Source organism: Poecile atricapillus, chromosome 3 (genome assembly GCF_030490865.1).
Source record: "Poecile atricapillus isolate bPoeAtr1 chromosome 3, bPoeAtr1.hap1, whole genome shotgun sequence".
Classification (NCBI taxonomy): Eukaryota; Metazoa; Chordata; class Aves; order Passeriformes; family Paridae; genus Poecile; species Poecile atricapillus.
The window spans coordinates 62,348,566-62,370,022 of NC_081251.1; the positions used below are offsets into that span (position 1 = coordinate 62,348,566).

The 21,457-nt window shown below is 41.2% G+C and overlaps 1 protein-coding gene across 1 annotated transcript in view; it reads right to left on the minus strand.

The window, feature by feature from the left end:
- The window catches only part of AIG1 (androgen induced 1), a 133,452-nt gene that overhangs the window by 12,463 nt on the left and 99,532 nt on the right, over nt 1-21,457 (minus strand). Inside the window, exon 4 of the mRNA XM_058835949.1 lies at nt 8,656-8,771. Within this exon, the coding sequence (XP_058691932.1) occupies nt 8,656-8,771 (116 nt within the window). The remainder of the gene's footprint in view (nt 1-8,655; nt 8,772-21,457) is intronic.

Genomic DNA, 21,457 nt, shown 5'->3' on the forward strand with positions numbered 1-21,457 from the left:
CCAGTATTCTTCTGTGACAGAATTAACCTGACTAGATAAAATTATCTATGAAAAAATGAAGGGCTCCTGCATAACCCATGGTAACAGGGGACACCATGATCCTCTTGATGAAAGAAAAAGATGAGACAGTTGGGTAGAAGGTAATGGGATGTCCCCTACTACCAGGTTGGCTTAGCGGGGAATGTCTATTATCACTTAACAATTTTCAGTTTCATTTGCTTTTTTCAGTTTTGATTTGCCTTTTTTTCTAATGATCATTCCGTGAAAAACAAGCTCCAAGGAAAAAGACTGAAAAGAAGCCGGTCTCTTTTTCACTAATTTTCTGCAGTATGATGAAACTTCTCAGGATTATAAAGTACCTTTACAGAGGGACTTTTCAAGGGACCTTCTAAACGGCATCTATGTAGCCAACTTCATGAACCAAGCAGAAGCGGCTTTTACTAGAATACATTTATGCTAGAAAGAGGAAGCATTTTCTAAATCCAGCCAATGAATCACTGATGGGCTCCTGCATGTCAGCAATCTCTGGTTAGTTCAGGCTTTGCGGACAGCTCCAGCATTCTGCTCCCTGCTGCCCAGCACAGGAGCCCACTCCCTGCGTGGTGATGCTGCTCATGCCTTCAGTGCAGCTGCTGTTTGTCTGTCCCCGGGGTGGCCACACTGTCATAACTGCTTTGAGCACAAGAAGGACCAAGCACCGCTCTGGAGACAAGTCACAAATCCACCTGATCCTTCTGAAAGTGAGCTGCACCACACTGCTGGCTATGCTGGGGTGGAGTAATATTAGCCTTCTCTCCACTGAGCAGTGACACGCTCTGGCACTGTCTGTGCTACAAACAGGAGCAGCAAAGGGACGACTGCTGCCATGGAAACCTCACCTGGTGGCCTTTCTTAGTGGGTTCGCTCCTGCTGGAATACAGGTGGTCTCAAGGCTGCACTATAAAGGGCTGATCAACCATTTGCATAAAGCTTCCACACAAGAGTGCTGATTACCAGTGTTAATGAACTCCTTCAGTGTTGCAGTTACAGTAGCCATTACTCCTATCCAACCTCATTATTAGTTAAGCACAAAGAAGCATGCATTACGATTTACTTAGGAGTGAAAATTTGTATCAAATTGAAGATTTTGTTATTGAACAGGTGTAAAAAATGTGTAGTTTAGATAGAAATAAACTGAGGAGAAAAAGTTTAAACTAAAACTGGACTGGCTACTTCTGAGAAGATAGAATGAACCTGAACTTCCCTGCGATTTGGAATAGTAGCAGCTGTATGTAGACATAACTGTATATTTTAAAAGATGAATGTGTTACAGGTCATGGAGTTAATCTAGCCATTTGTTAGAAACAGTAAAAAGAGAACGAATGGAAATATTCACACATTGTATTCAAATTAAAATGTATGTTAAAAAAAGTGGTTGTTTTTAGAAATTTTCAACCATTTGGTGTAGAAATCAGAAAAAGCTATTTGAAAATGCACAGTATTGCTTGTTTTTAACAAATCTGTCAAAAAATGTGACTTTGTAGCTGGTTTTCACTTCTACTGTACAGTAGATGTTGTATATCTCTCCTATCAAAGTAATTAAGAGAAAATGAAAACTATGCAGGGAATATATATTTATTCTTTGGGTATAGATCCTTAGTTAATGAGGAAAACTAAACACAAAAATTTGTTGGAACCTTGTGGTTTATGTGTACTCTGTCAGTTTAAATGATACAGCTGTCAAAACAGCATGTGTAAGACCTTAGTCCTGGTAGAATCAAGCTCAACAAGTGAATATAATGGCAGATAATAACCATGACACCTTATGAATTTTGTAATGGGAGATGTTGCAGAAAGCAGTTGCTCCTTCATGGTGGCTGCTCTCAGCTGTCACAGCTTGGCTGCACTTTGTGGTCTGGACTCTCTCAGAGAGAGTCTCTACCCGTTCCCTGCCTATTTTGAGTCCTTCATCATAATCTGTAGTCATCAACAACCAGTACTATGAGTTCTGGAAAAGGGGATGTTAGATGAGGGGCTATGTAACTTCTCAAGAGCAGCAAATGAAACGACACAGAATAATAATGAATGACATAAATTGGGTGAAGAGCTCCCAGTTTACTTCCTTGTGACAGAAGAATCACATCAACACAGCTTAGAGACAAGAAATTCAAATCTGATATTGGAAATATCTTTCTGAATGATACCTAATTAATCTCTGAAATGCTCTAACCTACCTTTCACTGATACATCACTGAAATATAGATACTCAAAAAAGTTTTGAAATATGGAAGTCTGGAAGCCTACTTAGTCCACTCCTCTTCTCTAGGCCCTGTCATGAAACTCCATCAAATTTCTGAAATCAGGAGATTGAACAAGCAATAAGAATGTGCACAATTATGCCTAAGTTTAAAGCGTACAAGGTATATAAACCATCAAGACGAAAGGATCTAAGCACCTATGTTGACATAAGTTTTGGAAGAAAACTCTCCTTGAAGGCTAGTTGTTTCATAATGGTCTGCTAAGCTCTCCTGAAGCATCTGACATTAGCTGTATGAGCCTGAGTACATGACAACTCTCTACAAAAGGCAGTTCCTTTTTGGTTACTTCTTGCAGCAGTAAATCCTCTCCCGCATCTTCAGTGCTCTTCATATTTCCAGTGACTGGCACAAAGGAAGGCTGAATCCTTGGTTCCAGACAAATCATAGACCAGTTCTCAATGGTTACTCTTTAGCAAACAACAGAACATGGGCATTTTCTTATGCCTTTATTTCATGATCTTTTCCAGCATCACTCTCTTCCTTTTTCACAAAGAATGCTAACTTTACCCAGAGCTATTAAAATGTGCAATGTCTTCCAAACGAGGTGATGGGCTTACAGCAGCAGAGATGTTCAAAACAAACGAACAAATAATTTGTGGTTGTAGTGTAGGACCAATCTTGTGCTTTCAGGGATAGGAGCACAACGAGCCACACTAAATTTGTTCTACTTTTGGTTTCTAATACTGATTGATGTGAGGCACATCTTCATAACTTCCCCCAAAAACACAGGAGAGCTTGTTCTGCATCTAATCAGAATTCTTAAGATCTCAGCTGTATTAAGATGCTGGGCTTCTTATATTAACAGCCAGCCACACCTAATACACCTACACCAGGAATGTACATAGTTCAGAAATTTTAAAGACTAAACAGTAAGTTCAATAAACAGTCATAATTTAGGAAATAACAGCAATCATCCCCTCTTGTTCCATTTTCTTAATGCTGGATTCTTCTCCATTCATCTGAGTGGAGAACAATATGTGGGTCACAGGACTGTGCTACTGGTGTGGAATGGCTTATGCAGTCAGAAGTAGACAAGTCCTGAGAAACTGAAGCTGCAAATAATGTCACATCCAAAATGCACTCAGCGTGACATGGTGCTGGCTTCCTCTGGGATGAACAAAGCTTAGCAGAAATTTGTGTTTATATACAGGTAGCTACAATGACAGCAACTTAGCAGATTCACTGCAAAGCGCTGTCATCTCTGGAAGTCATCTATTTTGATAAATAATTTTTCATTTTAAATATAGTAATGGTTGCTATGCCTTCTTGAGCTGTATTTTAAGGAGCTGCACAAGGAAGTGAGAACATATTACCCATGCATGTCATCTGTGATTGTGCTGTTGCTTTGACTGAAACATTTGAGGATGTGGAGGTGGAGGCAAGCCAGAAAGTAACAGTCATAATGGCTATGTCAGACCTAACAGGCTGGGGATCCATACAGCCTTCTCTTGCTGAGAGCACTTCTGCCCTCCCACCCTCCTTCTGGGTCAGGGACAGGGGACGCTAATCTTCCCCTGGCCTATTTCTGCTGCTCCTGTTTCTTTCTACTCTTTCCTGCTCTGGGCAGCTGCAGCTCCAACCCTTTTCTCCTCTGCATTGTCTCATCTATCATCCACTTCTACATCAGCCTTCCACTCTGATTTCAAAGTCTGTTTCTCACTCCCTCTCCCAGCAGTCCCCACTTACTCACATGATTTCAGCTTTGAAGCTGCTGACTTGTGAGCTGCACATTTCCTTATCCACTTGTCTTTTAACCCATTATTTTAGTTAATCTCTTTTACTTGCCCCCAGGACATTTAATTTTATTCCTTTTTCCTCTAGCCACTGACTCCTCTGATCTTTATCGAACTTTTATCCCCAGTGCTCACTTACAAAAGCCAGCATGATGCCCTCCTACATATAAACCCTCAGCACAGCCTAGCAAAGCCATGTTGTGTCTCTCCTGCTCCACTGGCACCACCAACATCAAAAATCCTTCTGGTTTCTCAATCCTGCCCTTCTTTATCAATATGACTGTCAATTCTCACCAAGCTTCACACTCTAACCCACCACCCCTCTCTTCTGAATGTCAAGGTTTGTCCTAGCAGTCTGTGCCAACATCTGCTCTTTCTGATCTTCCTCTCCTTCTATGGAGAATTGCTAGTGTAAATCCTACAGCAAGCCTGATAGAATCTATCTCAAATTCATTCCAAATCCTCAGTGTACATTCCTTTCTTAAATTTGTTCAAGAAGAATTCAGTGAATTACCCCATCTAAATGGTCTCCCTCAGCAAATCTACGGAACTCTCCTAAAGTCACTTCAAGAGAAACTTTATTTGCGAATGAAAGTTTAAAAGCTCTTTAAATAGATTTATAAAAGAATTAAAGAATGAATCAAGTCCAAGCTTGGCACATGTGGAGGCAGCTCCTAGTGGATTTGAGATAGCAATAAGAGAGCAGATCAAGTCTCTTGCTCCCAAACATGCAGCCCAGCATGACTACAGCAGTGGAGTCAGATTATTAGGGTCTGTTTCTTTGGCACCCTGAAGTGCTCAAAAGTAGAGGGAAAAAGAAAACCATTTAAAACAAATGTATTTGTTTCAGCTTATTTTAGGGACATATTAGGCTCTGATATTAGTTACCATGAGGTCATTCTTGTTACAAGGAACAACACATTTCTGGCTCTTTTCTGTTCCTTGACAACCAGCTCCATAAACTCATTGGCAGAATTTTCTGGTAGTACTGGCAAACGCTCTGATTTTCTTAGCACTGCCTAGATTTAACAATTCAATACAAACTGTGACCTTTTCAAGCCATGCTAAATAAAGCCAATAGGCTTTTCCCATCTTATCCCATGGCCTCGATCCTGAAAGTCCATGTATGGTCTGCAACAAGCAATGCAAGGCTCTGAAGGCTCTGCCTGGGCACAGTTCCTTGTGAGCTCCAGAGAGTGCATGAGCTAAGTGTGCCTACTCTAAAACTCTTTGATTGAAGGGAGAGAACGCAAAAATATAGAAAGAAAAACAGAAGAAGATTTTACTCTTCAAGATAGGATGTTTCTCAGAAAACAAGTCTTTGAATCATGCTCAGGAGGTATCAAGCTATTTAACTATGTTCCTCCAATTTCAGTGATGCTATTCAGAATGGTTTGCCAGTTTTCTTATTTACCAATTATACTTAAAAAAACACTTGCTATTCTACCACCTCTCTCATACATGACAGATTCAGTCACATACAAAACAAAACAAGCTTTCCTCTACTTGGAATTGAAAAAAGCATTCACAGAATCAAACCTAAACAACATCCTCCTGTATGTTCCTTTCCAGTAAAAAGTGCAACACAATACATAAAACATGTAGATGTTAAGGAAGTTTCAGCTGAGATCGGAAGAAAATTCAAAATTCAAGAATAAAACATAGAGAACATCTGATTAGCAACTGTCTTCACTTTATTCTGAGAGTTGCAGTGAATACACTTCTGCTGAGGGAAAAATGGAATAGGCAAAAGGACAAATTCTCAAGTGGCAGATCCCTAAATTCTAGTTAAAAATCCATGAACCACAAACTAAGCTCCAGAACAGGACCCATGGTCAACCCTAGGTACAAAGGAAGGAAGTTCCATCAGGCTGTATGGAACTAGGTAATTTGCAGGTATAGTCTCATTTTAACACACTGTGCTAACCTTGAGGGTTCTGCCAACAAGGACAACAAATCTCAGTTTAGCAATTCCAAGTCTTCTGAGTGATTAAGGTCTCTACTGCAATGTGGTCACTCGGGAGCAGGAAGACAGTAGATTTCAGCTTTGAAAAGAAGGCACACCCTGAATGTGAGGGACAACAAACTCCTCACTTTTCATACTTTCTGGTAGATTTTTCCAACCTGTGAATAAGATATATCATATTGATATAATGGGACCAAGATTTGGCTTGCAGCCTCAAGTACATCTTGGATAGAGTCTTTGTCGCTGCCCGCTCCGCCCCTTTTTGCCTCGGCTAGCTGTGGCCGATGTCAGCGGCAGGAGTGGGGAACCAGGCAAGCACTGCGAGGCTCAACCTGGAACCTCCAGAGCTCCTCTGCGCTCTGGCGTCGTGGCTCACAGGGCGACACAGGTTGTGACGAAGGGAGAAAGAGTGCTCAGGCTCTCCCTATTTCCCAGGAACAAGTTTATTCCAACAGGTGCAGGGCTGGGATCACAGGGGAGAGGTCTGAGCCGAGACCCTGGGCACCCCCATGCGCCAGGTTTTAAGGACCGTGGGCGGCTCGTATGGTGACCAATGGGACAACAGCCACGGAGGGGTTATGGGTGGGGATTACAATATGCAGGACCAATGGTAGGGACCCGGGGGGGGGGAAAGCAACTGTACAATCAATGGGGCGTCGAGGAAGGGATGATAGGCAAGGAAAGAACTGGAACAAAAGGTGGGGGTTCACATAGATTGACAGGGCTTAGGGGCAGGATTAGGGTGATGGATGGGGAACAATCTGGAAAAATGGGAAGGGTTTACCATGATGGGCACCTGGGGACAAACCATTCTTTATGACCGGGGAGCAACTGGGGTAAACCACCTCTGAACTTAATAAAACCAAGCAATATGGGCGGCAACAAGTCTTCAATAGCACTGCAGGCTGAAGACATGCAGAATTTGCAAGTGATGGCACAGTGTAGCTTTTGTCTGCCTCCATTAACCTGCAAAGGCCTCCTTCCACAACAGTAGAAGGAGAAACGGGTTGTATGCGCATAATTAGCAGGATGAACTTTTAAGATGGTCTCATCTCATTTAAAGAGAAATCACAACTTGGAAGAAGGTGAATCAATTGAGATTAGCCCTATCTGTTTTGGAAATAATATATGTGTAGGCAAAACCAATCAACAGCAAAAGCAAAAGGAGATGACCATAATCTGTGCTTGAGTAATTATTAATGCAGTCATTATTTAATGCAGAATCTTCTTCTACTGCTTTACTTGTCCTACAATTTTCTCTAACCTTGTAGCTGCGGGATACAGATGCACTATAGTAGGCAGTATCAAGCTAGATGAGCATCCCACTGATACTGTAACAGATTCTTAAAAGATTTTAAGGCACATCTGGTTTTATTTCACTTGTAAAGCTGGGTTGTTTCAATTTTAAATTCTTATTAAATACTATTGCATGTGTCTACTTAGATGATTTTGAGAAAACAGGAGTTGCCAGAGGAGGTCATGCCATAGGTAATCTGTCAATCTGTCTCCAGGCACCGTTAGAGGAAGGTCAAGAACTATCACAGTTAAGCATTACTATATATGGGTTAAAAGCATAGTTACTTTTTCCTGAAGGAATAATCATATGCCTTTTTGCATGAGGCTGCCCTTATCTTACAGTTACAAATATTATTCTTCTTTAAGAAGCATACGTATGTTTGTAAGAGCAAACGGCAGAATGTGGCTGCTGTCCTGGGACACAACATCCCGCTTCAGCTGGATTAATAGCGTTGTACGATCACTGAGTGTATGTGGATATGTATGAATAATGACCTCTCTTTCACTGGACCAAAGGCACAAATTGCATAGTTGAAGCAGTGTGATTGTACTGCCTTGAGACCATGTTACTATCACACTAGTCTTATCTCGGTTGGTGGAAACTTTGGAAAATACATTCTTAGCTGAGAGAAGGATGTTGTGAAGTGAAAAGAAAGAATATGAAATGGGGGTCACGAAATGCAGAAAGGATAAAGGATAGATGGCATCAAAGGAGAAATATAAATAAAACAAAGGTTTAGTGAAAAATAAATACTAGGATGACCAAAGTATATTAACTCTGTCACGCAAGTCAGGTCCTTGATTAGAAACTGCCCAAAGACTTAATTTAATGTTGTAGAAGAAAAATTATTTCTGTTTTAGTTTAATTTCTCACCAGCATTTCCATTTCTTAAAACAAACTTTAGAGTGTTTGGATTAGTGACTTATTTTGTAATCAGTTTTACAGAAAGAATTTATTAACTAGTAAAGAAAAAAGACATTGTCTATCTTTTCTGTTGCTGCTTAAATACTGATGCAGGAAATCATTTGCCTATTCTCAATTTTATTTGATAGAACAAAAACCCCAAGCAATAAAACTAAGGTCCAAGGAAAACATTTAGCTTGAAAAAAGGTTGAAAAATGTACCCTTGGAAAGACCACTGCTTACATGGGATTGTTCAACAAATTCCTGTTGTGTGAGGTTTGGCATATACTTTCTAAAAATATAAGCATCTGGGGAAACCAGACAAAGCCCAGGTCTTGGACCAAACGAGGCATGCAGCGTGAATCTGTTAGCGATTATATCCATAATGAAATATGTGCCCAAATTTAGCAGTACAAAACCCCCAATACAATGTGGAAACACAGCATGTACAGCCCTTACCATAAAATATAGCCAACAGCGAAGGTGCACACTGCAGCCAGTCCACAGCTCCTGCTGGGATACTGATGATGTGTTGTTCTCATCTCGATTAATACAAAGGGCAAAACTGTTGTGTGCTGGAAAAGAAAACCAAAACAATGGGGAAAAACAGGTGATACAAATGGTTCTCTATATTTTCACTTCAATTCTACAGTAAGAAACTTAATTACAGATACCTGAAGACAATTCTTGATGGTTAGAAAGACAAGGTAAAGTAACTATAAAATTTATCAATAACCCAACCAGTATCATCTCTATGATGTCCAATTGTTCGAGAGAGCAAAGGAAAACTGAGTAACCAGAATGTGCTTTTCCTTTTGTTCAGGAATCCAAGGCAGATACTCAGTGAGTAAAAAAGGAAATGTGTCATGAAGGGACACAGGTCCCAAGCCCAGTCTGGCCCTACAGTTGCTCTGTGATGTCTGCCATATCACTTCAGTTATTCTGACCATTCTAGTTGGAAGGCAATGCATCTGGTTTTCAGAGACTAAGTACAAAGAATGCCAAATGAATGAATATAAATGGAGATATTTAATGCTTCTGAGAATTAGGTCTAAATGTATTTCAATCTGGGAACTTAAAAACAGGAGACATATTTTCAAATTATAGCATCAATACCTCTGTTCTTCCATCGGCAAGACAGAAGCAATTATATTCAGAAAGGTGTTGTGAATCTTAATTTGTTAGTTGTGCAAAATAGTTTTAGATTCCCAAATGAATCATATGAAAGCCAAAGCTGTAAAAACCATTTTCAGCCACTTGTCTTTATTTAGCTGTGTAACTCCTTATTTTGTTATTTTCCCATACACATTTCCTACACTGCCCCTTCTGAGAAGGCCTGTTCATCCAATTAATGTCAGCAGCATGAAAAACTGCATCCAGCCTGCCCCCAACACTCAATGTCTACATTTCAGAGTGCTGGCAGGCATGAAAATATACATAAGTAAAGAACAAATGTCCCAGGAAATAAACCCCATAATTTCTGAATATACAGCTCACTTAAGACCAGCATTAGTGGTGACTGAAGAAACATACCCTGCCTTGCCTCCATGGGGCCAAGTTTTTGCTGGCATCTAAAGGGAATTACTTCAGTTGAGAGCTTAGCTCTAGGGCTTGGTAAGACTGACTGTGAACTCTGCCCACTCCAAAGGAAGACCTGGAGGTGTAAGGATTGCAAGGGTAGCCTGAGTCCTAATGCAGGTTCAGTCCTTTGCCAAGTATAGCTCTGGTAGATGCTGGAGGGTCAAATTTTTAAGTTTGCAATAATTACAGTGTGAATTTCACCTGTGTGCAGATAGGAGAGACATGGAGTAGAAATATCTTTATGTGGATTACAGGTTCAGTGGAGAAGAAACACAGTGGGGTCTAAGCCTTTAAAAACTGCAAAGAAGAATGGTTTGAATGGGAAATGGTAAGATAAAGGAAATGCTATTGCTAAGAGATGTAACATAATTGAATTGGGTATCTGCTCTGATTTTCAAGGCATTAGTAATTAATGACTAGCATTTGAAGAATGTCAGGTGGGTAATGCAGCAGCTAGGGAAGCTTTCAGTTTCTTCATCTTTTAACAGCTTGTTCCACCCCCATCCCTTTAAATGGTATAAATCAGCATCAAGGGAATGCAGAGATGTTTTACATGTGGTCTGCTATAAAGGTTCCCACCATTAGATGAGAGGTCTATGAGCTGCAGAGGACCTTCAGAACCCATGAGTAGGGACTGACAGCAAAGCAAGCCCTGGAGATTCACCTGCACATCTTATATGGAAAAGGTCTCCAGGAACAGAGATCAGTGCTTTGCTCTGCAGAGCTCCCAAAGCAGAGCAGCTTGAGGCTGTGCAAATGTCTCCTGCCCTGCCCCTGTAAATTATTCAGAGAAAAAAAACAGAAGAAAACAACTATCAATTCCAAACTCCACCCTTGATACTCCTTGTACAATGTATTCTTGTAATCCAGTCACTTAGTTTTAACTCTACATTCTATGGATGATTGTTGCAGAGCTTGTGAGCTTGGCTTCTCCAGGTAAATGTTTACTGCTTTCAATACTGCTTGTTGATGAGTTCCTCATTGATGATAACAGCTCAACAGCTTGCCAATTAAAAAGTAGTTAAAACAATTTCAGCAATCAAGCCTTAATCTAGAATACTCTTCCCCTTTCCCTCCTCCCAATTCTTGTGGTTATATAATAAAATAGGTTATTATTTTCTTAAATTCTCACTTCTGCTCTTTTCTAAAGGTAAGGGGTGATGGGAAAAGCAGATAATGAGCTGTGCCACTAAAGAGTTTGTGTACAAAATCCTGTTTAAAGTACAGTGGAATTAGAAGTGTAAGAAAAAACTCAGAGATGTGTATCTTTAATCTCAGTCTGTTAGAGCGAATGTCAATGCTACATGAGAACACTGCAGTTTTACAAATTTGGAGTATGAACTTTGGTTTAAAATGCTTTTGTGAAAGTGCCACTCTAAAAAGCTGCTTCAGATCCTTTACCAAACCACAACCAAGATAAAATTTCCTTTCTCTGCATTTCAGCTCCTCCAAAAACCTTGATTTAAAAAACATGAAATTTTGTAGTCTGGGATACCTTCTATCCAACAGTGCCAATTAAAACTCTAGACTGAAACACAGTGAAGATGATCAGGGGTCAAATGTGCTTGCAGTGGGATCCATCAGGGCTGGGTATTCTGCAGGGGCCCTAAGATTTCATATCCTCTAATGTTTTTGCCACCTGATTTCTGAATAAACAGGCCAGTGGGAATCTGAGGCTTAGAGAGAAAATAGCATTGATATTTCCCTGACCTGCCTAAAGATCACGCTGTGCCGATCAAACATACCCAACTGGTACCTCTGGGACTGATCCCTTTTACTTACTGGCACACAGGGGGACAAAACCACATTTCTCACCTTGTTTGCCAAAGCATCTCCTGAGGCTTGCTTGCTTCACAAAAGACTGAGGAATGAGGAAGTTCAAATAACAAGGAGGTTTAAACAGTAAGGATGATTAGCTGCTCTAACAGCTTTCCAGTCGTTGCCATTTTGCACCATGAAAAGTTTTTAAGAAAAGAACAAATATATAATTAGAATATAATGACTGGTATAATATAATAGCAGTAATCTATGCTAGCACTACTAATTAATGCTATATTGATAAGGCACTTTCAATATGGACTAAGTAGTTACAAGCAAAACCATATTTTTACCTAGACATCCTATTCTCCTCCCACTGAGACCAGCTGCCCCTGTGAGATAGTTTTGCCTGTATGACTGTGCTGACACAAGAGGCTTGTGCTGAGCACTGCTGTGGCCACACCAGGGAGCACCATTCCCACTGTCCCAGGAAGGCAACCCTTTCTGCACATGTTCCCTGTGGTCACCGCAGGCTCAGGGTAGTCCCCAGCCCCCAGCTCAGCCCAGGCAGCAGTGGGGGAGATATCCAACCACTTATCACTAGCTTGAGCTCTTAGATTGAGCTTTTTCAGGGCTCAGTAACTGCATTTACTGGCAAAATGCACCCTCTCAGCTTCTCCAACTGTGACTGTAGTGTTCTCTGCAAGATGTCCTCACAGTCACAAGTCCTTTTTTTCTCTGGAGTGCCAAGACAGCAGCCCTCAGACCCATTTTTTGCCCCTCTCTGAAGAATTCATCTGCCAAAACAACTTTGTGACCTGAAGAGTTGACCATAAGCCCCCATTACCCAGCCACAACACTGCCCTGCTCAGACTCCTCACCACATGCCCCTGCTGCTGGAAAGGCAGCTTTGATAAATTTTTTTGCTAGGAAGTGCTGGTCTCAGCAGAGCAGAAAGCTGCAACTTCCTCTCATTCTGTGTCTACCACACGGCATTGCTTTCCAAGGACCCATCACCTACAAGTGGTGAAGAAATATGGCTTGCCAAATCTTCTGGTTTTGCTAGAAAACAGAAACCAGCACAACACACAGAGCCTGGATGAAATGTGCAGGAAGGTTATCATATGGAGAATCTGATCCACAGGACACTGACTCCAAAGAAGCAACCTCTGAGTGAAACTGAATTAGCACACAGCATAAAAAAAACCATCCTGGGATCTTGCAGATGGATTAATTCCTAGAGCCACTCTTGCGGCTTCCTGAGAGAAATTCTGCTCATTAATAACTCTTTAAAAGATATTACTAAAATACATATCACCCCCCACATGGTATATATGTGCCTAATTGTCATAATGACATTTGAGTCCAGAAAATCAGAAAATCACATTACAGATATGCACCATAACCGTGGCGCTGGCTTGAGAAGCTGAGCTTTGATGGAAGACTGTGCTTCCCCATTTTAGGTGTGTTCTGCAACAGTTAGTTTGAAAAAAAGATTTTATGCAAATTAGATACATTAACAATGAGTTCTGTAACAGTCTTTAGGCAATTAAGTGCTCGTTCTTGAAAGCCTGATGATATATTTTATCTTCCAACCAGTAAGTGGTGCTTTTTTTAACACTGGTTTCAACAGTACCTTACTTGGCCTTTTCTCCCTCCCTTAACTGTGTTATAAATGGAATCTTAAAACTTTTCAAAAGGTTCTAAATTGACTGCTTTATGTATTGTATCATCAGCACAAACATGATAGTGATGTCTTCCAAAGTCATCCTAATCTGCACTGACTGTCCTGAAGTACCTTTATGAGAAGGAGGCATCTCAGATGCCCAGGTACCTCGCAGCAGTTCTGTAGGAATGGTTAAACTGTTTGAGGATCACAAAACTTGTGATTATAATTCACTTCGACCAACAGACTGCGACTTGTTTCTCAATTTGATCAGACTAAAAACTACAAGGGTATAGAACATTTTAGTTCAGTGGAAATACTGTGCACCTCTGAGGCCTACATCATGATATTCATGTTCTTAAGGGTCAGTGAAAGCTCAGTGACAGGAAAGGAGGCCTTCCAGTTTTGGTATCCACCAGCAAGTCAACTGATGGACTGGGAGCCTCCTGGGACTGCTGGTCTGCTCTGCAACGAGGAGACTGCAGACAGGTTTTCACCCACAGAACTTGTACAGCCTGGGACCTGGAGGGTTACATCTGCCACCCAAAGCTGTGTCCACTTCAAAGCCTCTGCCCTGGCAAGGGCAGCTGCTTCAACATCTGCAAAGGGAACTACCCTGCAGCACTCTGCCACTGTGCCTGAGACTTATGCTGGTATAAATTTGGCAGTGCCCCCCTTCATTGCACCCTTCTGTGCAAACTTGTGTTTTCTGGCTGCCTCTGCTTTCTGCCTTTTACAATTTGCCTAAAAAATACGGTTTCCATCAGTAGGATTTACTCCTCCCCTTTTTCTTCTGAACTCACAACAAGATTATGTTGTTAAACAGCTGCTCCACATCAGAATGAGTGAAACCGTGTCTGCCACTTTTTCTTCCCTCTCAGGGCTTTGTGCAGCACCTTAAGATAAAAGTTTTACAGAAACCACCAGCAAACTGACCTATGCCCATTCCTCTAAATTTAAAAACACTACCAGTGTGTTCACCTTGGAAACCAATACTAACAGGCCTAAAAATCCCTACAGTAGTAGTCAGTGCCATTTGTAGAGTAACAGTAGCAATAAAGTTCATTTTTCTGCCTGCTCCTAGCCTAGTACCATGGAAAACCAGATCAGGATCTAGTAAAATAGGGGCATGATTATGATTTACTCCTTGAGAAACTTCTGACAAAGGAACAGCTGGCAAGAGAGTATTTATGTGTTGTCTGAAGGATGATACCTTCTACCAAGGCAGCAGGATATCAGAGCTGGGTGCATAATAAATTGGAATCCTTGGGTGAGTCTGAGCCCTTATGAGACTGAAAGCGCTGGTAGCACTTTTCCTCTTACAAATGAGAAATTATGACTATTAAATGAGACATGCTGATGCACAGGATGCACTCCGAGGCAGCCACAGACGGCTCACTAATTGTTATGGTAGATTGGAGGGAGGAAAAAGTATTATATGATCTAAACAAAGACCAATACCTTATAATGCCACAAAACACTCAAGAGCCAAAGATAACCATTTTCAATCCATATGAGAGTATGGAGTTCTTTGTAAAGAAAATTACATTTCCTCTTTAATCTTACCCCTCTTTTCTGTAGAAAAACACAGTGGACACAGCATTCCAGACTTAAGAGGATTTGCATCACTTTCTCTACACATACCTGATGTTGACAGCTTTGTTATTGCTTCTTCAGACACCTGCCGTATATATGTGTATTGAAATAGCAGTGTCAATCTGATCTCACCCTATGACTGTACTAGTGTCAGGGAGGTTATATATAGGTGTTTATCTATAGAATTTCCACAGTGCCAATCACTAAAGCACTTCAGTGCCTCAAAAGCGTTACTAAACATACCCTCACAGCAGCCCTGATCTGTAGGAGCAGGATATCCTATCCTCATTTTGAAGAAGGGCGAGATGGAGATGGCATGCCTCACTCAAGGTCACGTAGGGTAGCTATGAAGGAATGAAGAGCTACATCACATTCCTGGGTGTTAGCCTAAGATGAGCAAGCATGTATAGAGAAATAACAAAAATTTGGTATGAAAGCCAATCTAATCCTTCAAGTTTATTGCTCTGAGACATCTTGGCCCTTTCAGCATCTATCAGTTTTTACCCTGATTGACCCCCTGTCCTGGTTCTCCTCTGCTTTTGGAGGCTTCTTCAATTGCCTCCCTTTGAGCTGTCTGTCTGTCTCTCATCTCAGCTCCTGCTGCTCCAAGCTGCTTTCCTGCAGCTCCCATCCTTAATACCTTAAGACGACACACAAAATCTTGGTCACTTGGACATGAAACAAGATGAGGGTAGGGACCAGACACAGTACATACAGTATAGCAAAACTGTGTAAAACCAGTGCCATGTTGCCAAATGGAACATCATTGCTACATGTCTCATTTTCTTTAACTTTGTTTAATTCAACATAACTGCTTTTAATTCTTGTCATGTATACAGATATCATTAAACACATGCCAAGTGCAATGTCACATAAATCAACTCTCTCCTTTTGCTGGGATCCCTTAACCAGGCTTTCTAGTTCATTTTGTGCCATGCCCAAACTCCCCAGTCTGCTCCTGCCAGCAGGCACTGCTTGACCCTTAGCAGACTTTTAAAATACAAGACAATCAACAAAGTCCTGGTTCTGTGCACTCAGCCACAGCTGAGCAAACCCTGCAGACTCTAATTTATTTTCAACCCCAAGTCCTTATTTTTGCCATGAAATCCTTAGAAAAAACACACTACTAACAGCTTGGAATATACACACAGGTATATCCTGTGCAAGGAGCACTCATTAATCACAGTGTTATGCAAAGTAATTTTTCTACATATTTTTCTCAGTTTATTTGCCACCTTCTCTAGAATATCTCAAAGTACTATTTGCAAAAAGGTTTATCTAGGCAAAGAAATACATTGTTGTCTCTTAAAATTATCCTTAAAATCAGTGTTTATACACACACACACACTTTTACATGTGTTACCAAGATTTAATTTGCATGAATGAATATTTGACTGTTTTTGCAGGTCATGCTGAAAAAGTGCTTGTAAAGTCATTGAGCCTCATGTATTCCTAGCAAAAAAAAATCACTAAAGAGGGCTTGAAGATGTATTTTACCAATGGTTTAAACAAGATTACTCATATGGAAAATAGTATTCATCTCCCTGAAAAGTGAACTCTTTCCATACCATGACTTGAAGGCCTCAAAAGGGGGAAAATTTGTATCAATATGTTTTCTAAATCTCTTTAACTAATTTGAAAAGTTTATCAGTATATAAAATACTCTATATTAAATTCTAACATCTGGCAATCTCCCAGGACTAGTATTAAGGCTTTCACAGAGGGATATTTTTGGCTTCCTGATAGCCAAAGTATCCTCTTTCCAACCTGAAAACATTGGACTCTGAATCTGTCACTGATCCAGGTCCAAATATTGCTTGTACTGGGCTTTGGGCCAGTATAATTTGGGGAAAGAAATTCCACATTTGGGAAAATAATAAAAAAGCACATTATTTCTCAGTTTCTTTTTCAAGTGGTGACTCTTTGATGCTATTCGGAAATCCAAAATTTTGGAAGTGGTTACTGAGGGACTGGATTTATTGGGTGTTGTGTAGGTGAGGTAGCCAAAGGTCAAACTTTGGTCTATCACATGGTGATTGCAACTATCTGCAATGTGGTTCAAACAATTTATCTCACAGATATTGTTATTATCTTTATTTCACTTCTTTACACTGTACATGCAAACTCCTTTAACAAATAGCTCTAGAGGATGTAACCTCCTAAGCTTTTTTGTTGTATTACAGAAAGCAGTAGCAGGCTAAGGTGAGAACAGTCTTACTGCTGCACCCAACACTCTGTCTGTCTGTCTGTCTGTCCAGTTTTACTGGATGTGCATTTTCCTGAGTCTCCTAAACAGCCTGTACTCCACTGTAAGGCAGAGGTGCATGACTGTGCAACAGCCCAGGGCTAAGTTGTGTGACAGCAGCTGCACACGAGCAGCTACTGCTGAGTCACCCAATAGATGGTGATGAGCCATGGCCAGGCACCAAGGCAGCTGCTGGTCTTGCACTCTGTGCTCAGGATGCAGAAGGCCAAGGCTGGCTTTAGTGGCATCACCAGATTACTAAGACCGGGAATGACTAAGGCACTAGCCTGTGTTGAGGTGCAGGGAAGAGGGGGTATGTTGTGGGGGAGTACGGAAGCCAAGAGGGCATGGGCTGGGTTCCTGCATTGGTTGAAAGGCAGATGGAGTAGCAGGTATGGTTGACAAACTTGTTGAGGGCGAAAATGAGTTTGTGCAGGAAGGCAGGCAAAGGACAGAGATACAGTCCTGTTTGTGGGTCTCCTAGAGCTGCTCTTCCTCTGCAAAGAAGGCACGAGCAAACAACCTGAATGAACACCTTCTGCCATGAAAACACACTGACGTTCCCTACTTGTTTTACCCGTTGTATGACACACTTTATTTAGGAGTCTCATTTTGCTTCAAATGCAATTAGTTGTAAATGCATGTAAATGTTCATCTTAAAACAACTGTAATTTTGATTGATAGTAAAAGCCTACACACCATAGTAAAGACAGCAATGTTGGGCACAAAGACATTACAAAATCTATAGCCTGACCCTTTAAAACCCAACTTGAACCATCAGATTTGACTTATGAGACTAGTAACAATAGTGCCTCATGCAAAAAGCATTAGGTTAAGGCTGGATCAGGCTAAGTTGCCAAACACACCCTGGCATAATTAATCAAGAATATTTCAGAAACAGATCGCCTCCAAGAGGTTATTGATTTCCTGTCACGACACATTTTCCTCATGAGGTGCTACAATGCTATGTATCTGAGATGTGCTGGTGTGTATTTTTCAGTGACTAAGCCTTGATCTATCTTCCTGGATTCCTGCCACTGGTGCACTGACATCTGCAACTACTCATGTTTGACAGTCCCATGCATGAGCTATGTGGCTTCCAACTTGGATAGGATTAGTATAGGAGACTTTCAGAATACTTCAAATGTAATTGAAAGCAGATAAATACAAGGGTCTCAAGAGGGTGGCATGCTTTTTACAAATGGAATCACATTAAATCACATGTATAAATGCTTGCACTAAGAAAGACCTCAGTGCTAACCAGTATAGTATGCAAGAAAGCATTTGTCCTTGTTTTTAAATATGTATGAATCCTGATAATGTGACTTCTTTCTAAAATCCAAATACAGTGCATGGCTGAAGTGCAGTTTAGACAAACATGAAAAGGTACACATTTGGGGAGAAGGGCAGGAGAAGAGGAACGTATTCAGAGACTGACAGGTGCTTTGCCTTTCACCCATGCCTGCACTAAGGCATTCATATCTTCTGTGAGCCATCCCTGCCAAGAGATGAGAGCTGAAAACAACATACATAATGTAACTAAAGGTTATACTGTTATAGTGTCAAATATCAGTAAATTACAAGTGATGTTTTCTTTTAGAGCAAAATCCAACCACATTCCTTACACAGAACACATTTCTATTTATCTGTTTTTTCCTCAGAAAATGTGGACATTGATATCGTAATCTGCAAATGTATTCTTTACATATTTACTGAATACTGTAAAATAGAAGATGCAAATAAAACTGATGTTAACACTGTTGTAAAGAGTTTATCTTTCACATTTCATTACTTTTTTAGACTCTGAACTCTGTAAACGTAAGTTATCTTGCTTTAACACAGATAATGCAGAGCTTGGTAAGAAAAAAAAAAAACCTTTCAGTGGGAAATGGCCTTTCTTGCTGTCAAATACCTTTTTGAGGATTGCAGTGATGGGCAATATACAAACATCACAAGAGGACAGTGATACTGGACATATATAATATCAAAGGGCTCCAAGATGATCAGGTTTCAGTGGAGCTGTGACATCCATAGTATTAAAGCTATGGGTTTCTCTGGGTTCTCTTGCAGACTCTGGCTTGATTTTTTCTCTTCAGCTTAATGGTGGTATGCCTGTCTCTGCTTCCCTCACTTACAGCTCTGTCCCCAGCCAGGCTGATATCACTGAGCTGTCAGTGACCTGCATAGCTTTTCTATTTTAAATGTGAAAAAGGAAGGAGAACTGGAAAAAACCTGTGATTCTTCTTACCACATAGTAGCATTTTTCCTAGCAAGCAGAGGAACAGAACAGAAGTCACCATGTGTAAGGTCAGTTGATGCTGGGAGAGCAGTGTGTGCACAGCAGGGTTCATGTCTTGTACTCGGGAGAATACTGAAGGAAGGAAGACTTCTTACTCTGCTTGGTATCATTGCTCCTGTCATGGAGTAAAGTCCTCAAGAACTTCTGCTCCAGCTTACTAGATGAGGTCCAAGATAAATTGAAGTAACCCTCAGTTTCCTGATATATATGGCCTAAAAACATCATTACTTTGGTGCTAATTGTAGTAGCATAATGCATTCTTTTGGTACTAGAAAATTTATCTGTATTCCCCTATTGCCACAGGTATTCCAGACAAAACTTCCTCTGCAGCACCTGCTCATAAAGCTGTGCAATCAGTCTTCTGTGAAGTTTTGTCATGTATGCTCCAGCTGGTCTGAGCTCTTCTGTGCTGTGGGATGGATGCCAGTACTGGGACAGAGGTCACTCACACATGCAAATGGTTCATGAGAATTTTTCTTTAAACATAAGAAACGCATTTTTTGACTCTGAAGGTGATCAAACACAGGAAGAGGTTGCCCAGAGAGGTTGTGGAGTCTCCATCCTTGGTGGTATTCAAAACCTGACTGGATACTATCCAAGGCCACTGGCTCCAGCTGACTGTGCTTGAGCAGAGGGCTTGGATGAAACAATCTCCATGAGTGCCTTCCCACCTCAGCAACCCTTTGACTCTATGACCCTAATGGCCTGGCTGTTATGGTCATTGGCCTTTGTACCCAGTCTTGTCAGCCCTCAGTGTCTCTTGTTCATCTCCACTCCCTGGCCAGCACTGGGTCTGTAAGGAGTTGCTGCAGTCTGTACATTGTCTTTGATACCACCCCCTTGGTTCTTGGGTAAGAGTGGGAAAGGAAGCAGAGATAAACCAACCTGACCTGCAGTATTTCCACTCTCTGCCCTTCTGAAGTGTCTCTTGAGTATTTTCTCTCTTGAAGACTCTCAGTATTTTCTTACTAGAAATGTAACTCACCAATTTTTAACTGGAGAGCAGAAACATGTCAGAAATCCCCAGTTTCTACATGTTTGCCTCATTGTTAATGGTCACATTAATGATGTGTGAATGCATGTTTGAAGCAGAAAATTATGGAAATGCCTGTGAGCTGGGAGTGGACTAACCAGTCACTAGATGTATTTCATAATGTTAGCTATAACATTGTTCTGTTTCGGTACTCAAGTACAAGAATTGCAGCATAAACCATTTAAAACAGGGAAGATCACTACAAATGTGTAATTGAAGAAAGTTGCCTGAGACAATCTGGTTTACCTTATACTGGGGAATGGTGTCTGTTGGGAATAGGAAAATGCACACTTAATTAGGAGCACTTGAACTTCATACCAGTGATATTCGTCCCCACAGGGATGAAGCATTAAGGATAACCCCATTGCTAAGAGAAAGATCTAAGAACCACCTCGAGTGCATTATGCTGCAGTGCAGGTGTGGGAGCCAGCATGGTGGGCTAGGTGGGCACAGGATTAGAGAAGGGAGACCTTTTCCAAACAGCAGGTTAGCTGAGAAAGGCTGGTTAGAGCCTCTCTCTGCAGAACTGGAGCTGCAGCCACCTCAGCTCTGCTGGCTGAAGATTGACTGACTGACCCAGATTTGGGTCTGTGCCAAACCAAGACAACAAGGTATGAGAAGCCCATGGTGGAGACTGGAAGGATGGCAGCTACTCTCCCAGCACTGAGAAGGAGGACTAACAAGATCTTTGCAAAGGCATGCCAAAAGAAGAGGAGACTTACCTATACTGTTAGTGTATTCATTATGGGCTTCCCCAGGGCATTTTCCCATACTGCAAAGACTGTATTTGCATTAAGACTTTGGAGCCACTGCTAGCAAGTAGTTAAGCACTGCTGCTCAGGGGCACCCACGTGTGTAGTTCACTTCTGCAAGTTTCTAGGCAGGGTCTTGTGCCAGTGTTATTTTCAGCAAGAGCACCTAAGTGACTGAACCCGGCCTGTGTGACTGGCAGTAACGCTGGGTAGAGAGAGGGTACATAATGTACACAGGCTCATCACTCTTGTTTCTCCTTTGCTGCTGCTGCTGAAGTGCATTCTTAATAGGTTACTAAACTTTGTACTGGCACTTCTGCAGAAGAGACCT